The 2,858-nt window shown below is 43.8% G+C and overlaps 1 protein-coding gene across 1 annotated transcript; it reads left to right on the top strand.

Moving 5' to 3' along the window:
- The first annotated feature begins 270 nt into the window (after positions 1–270).
- On the top strand, positions 271–2,584 carry LOC118230179 (piggyBac transposable element-derived protein 4-like). The gene is made up of 3 exons (XM_035422993.1): positions 271–491; positions 1,168–1,877; positions 2,571–2,584. Exons 1-3 carry the CDS (start codon positions 277–279, stop codon positions 2,582–2,584), a joined length of 939 nt encoding a protein of 312 aa, XP_035278884.1. The 5' UTR covers positions 271–276.
- The last annotated feature ends 274 nt before the right edge of the window (positions 2,585–2,858 follow it).

The following is a 2,858-nucleotide window of genomic DNA, read 5'->3' as shown; positions in this document are numbered from 1 at the left end:
TCATACGGACACAACAAAGACATTGACATAAACCTTAGAATCGTGGCATTCCAATGTACCCATTGACAAAATATATGAATTGTTTTAAGCTATTTAAAATGAGATCAAACAGACCATTGCCATGTACTAAGTCTTTCTCATTAATATGTGATGTTCGCTCGGCAGTAAGTACGCCCAGACCACATTCACAAGATAATGACATGCTAATTGCTATCGATGGCAGGGGAGGGGCGAAGCGTTTGATGTCCGAGAGCGCCTACTGTAAACAAGGATAAAATGTCACACAGAAGCATAGCCCACGTCTTCTCGGGCAATCCTTACATTTCATTTCGGAAAATGGCACAAATGACTGGACTGGATGTTCTTCATGCTTTGTGGGAGAGCGACCATGAAGACGCGAACTCATCAGGTCCGGACACTGAAGCTGACACTGATGAAGAACGGTGTCATTTCGAACTGCGAACTGATCCAGCTGAGGATCAACTTCATGAGTAAGTGTATTTCTTACGATAATATTGGTAGTGTGTACTGTATTGCAACTTATCTGTGTGTTTGTAAGAATATCCAGTAATATGCGCGTTTGTAAATTGCCACACTACGAACGATTCAAATACTGCATCTCAAAAAATTGCACTGTAACTATTTTACTTGATCACTGTACGTAAATAACCTATGCGTGGCGTGTATTGGCGTGGCTAGGATTCTAAAACCGGATGTCCTCGCACAATCGATGTTAGCATATTGCATGTAAGTTCGGGAAATAAACTAACCACTTAGCTAAAAAGACCTACTTCAGATTGAGGCATTATTTATGAGTTGCGTGAGTTTAGCTAATGTTGTTTCGTTGATAGCTTTTATTATTTGTAAATATGTGTACTGTATTGCAATTTATGTGTGTGTTTGTAGGAATATTGAGTAATATGCGCGTTTGTAAATTTCCACACTAACCGTTGCATCTCAAAATTATAGGCTACCTCTCTGCATCTGGTTGTGTTTGTTCGGTTATTTGTTTGTATAAGATAACTGCCACATTTTCTAAGTTTTGTTTTCATTAGTTAGTGGTTTGTCCCTTTTTTGTAAATCACATTGTTGTTGATGGGAATGTGCTAAATAAAGTTTGATTTGATGTCACATTTCCTAACAATTTTGTTTCTATTACATTTACAGAGATGCTGATCAGGTAACACAGCCTAGTTTACCACCTGCTAAGAGGCGACGCAAGAGTGGCAAGAGGACACCAGTCAACAAGCAGCAAGCAGCTCAGCCAGCTCGGTCATGGAAAACTGAGAAATCTGCTGATGTGGCCCCACCGGTGATGCGTTTCCGTCCTGCGCGGCAACCTGGAGTGCAGCTGAGCTCGACAGAAGCCCACACTCCTCTGGATTTGTTCAAACTATTTTTCTCTACAGATGCTGTCAGGACACTGTGCAAGAACACTAACGAGCATGCTGCCAGGGCAATAGCAAAAGGGAGGAAGTATAAATGGACTGACATTGGGATAGAGGAATTCTACAGGTACATTGGACTGATTTTTTACATGGCCATGGTAAAGCTGGACCAAATCAGAGATTACTGGCGGCAAAGTAGCATTTTCTCTGTCCCATTCCCAGCAACCGTAATGACAAGGGACAGATACAGAACTATTTGCTGGAATGTACACATGAGTGATGCAGACAAGGACCAAGAAAATGACAGGAAGCGGGGCACGCCGCAGCATGACAAACTCTTCCGGGTCAGACCTCTCATGGACACAATTCAGCATGCCTGCAAAGCCTTCTATCATCCTCGCAGGAACCTTGCAGTGGATGAAAGAATGGTAGCAACCAAAGCAAAGACTGGTATGACACAGTACATGAAAGAAAAGCAGACAAAGTGGGGTTTCAAGTTGTTTGTGCTTTGTGACTGTGATGGAGTTGGAGTTTTGGGAGACCAACCGCGACTGAACAGGGGGCTTCTTTAAGCTATTAACCAGAGGTAAAATAGCCACAAAGTCTCAAGAGACACGGGAAAAGAAAACAATACTCCTTAGGGAGAGTATCCCAAAGAAAAGCTCTACACAACCCACGTACTGGGTAAAAAAAGAACTAAAGCTTAAGGAGTATGAAAATAAAACAAAACTGCCAGAGCAGAAAACGGGGCAACTCAAAGAAAACAGACCTCGAACCGAGGCTGAAAAAGTAACACCCTAAAGAAAGAATACCGAGCTTAGATTGTGGCACTAACTGGTTGCCAACAATCTAAAAAAGCTAAAGACTGTTGTGCTAATTTTATAGCCACAACAATCCAATATCGCAACTCAATCCTATACCTTTACCTTTACCTCGCTTGACAGAATACCGGCTTTCGTGCAACATAAGTGACACTGAAGCAAAGCTTATCGGCTTGCTCAGGGTTTAAATAGAACGCCAACAGGTGCAAATTGTAAAAAGAAATTTGCACGTGTATAATTTAATCAACTCAATGGCCGTAATAACTGAAGAAAAGGTGCATGAAAAAACCAATGGCCGTAATAACTGAAGAAAAGGCGCAGGTAGGAAAATAAATGGTGGTATCAGCCAAAACCATGACAGGACCCCCCCTCTAAGGACCGGCTCCAGACGGGCCCTCCGAACCACGCCTGCGGAAGTCATGAATAAGCTCAGGGTCCAAGATGTCTCTGGAGGGGACCCAACAGCGTTCCTCGGGGCCATAGCCCTCCCAGTCAATAAGGAACTGATCCCCTCGGCCCACTCGTCTCTCAGCCAGAATGCGGCGTACTGTATATACCGGCTCCCCATCAATGAGCCGAGGTGGGGGCGGCGGGTGGTCCGCCGGAGCCAACGCGCTCACGAGAACCGGTTTAAGGCGAGAGACATGAA

Source organism: Anguilla anguilla, chromosome 6 (genome assembly GCF_013347855.1).
Source record: "Anguilla anguilla isolate fAngAng1 chromosome 6, fAngAng1.pri, whole genome shotgun sequence".
Classification (NCBI taxonomy): Eukaryota; Metazoa; Chordata; class Actinopteri; order Anguilliformes; family Anguillidae; genus Anguilla; species Anguilla anguilla.
This window is presented reverse-complemented; position numbering and strand designations above follow the sequence as displayed.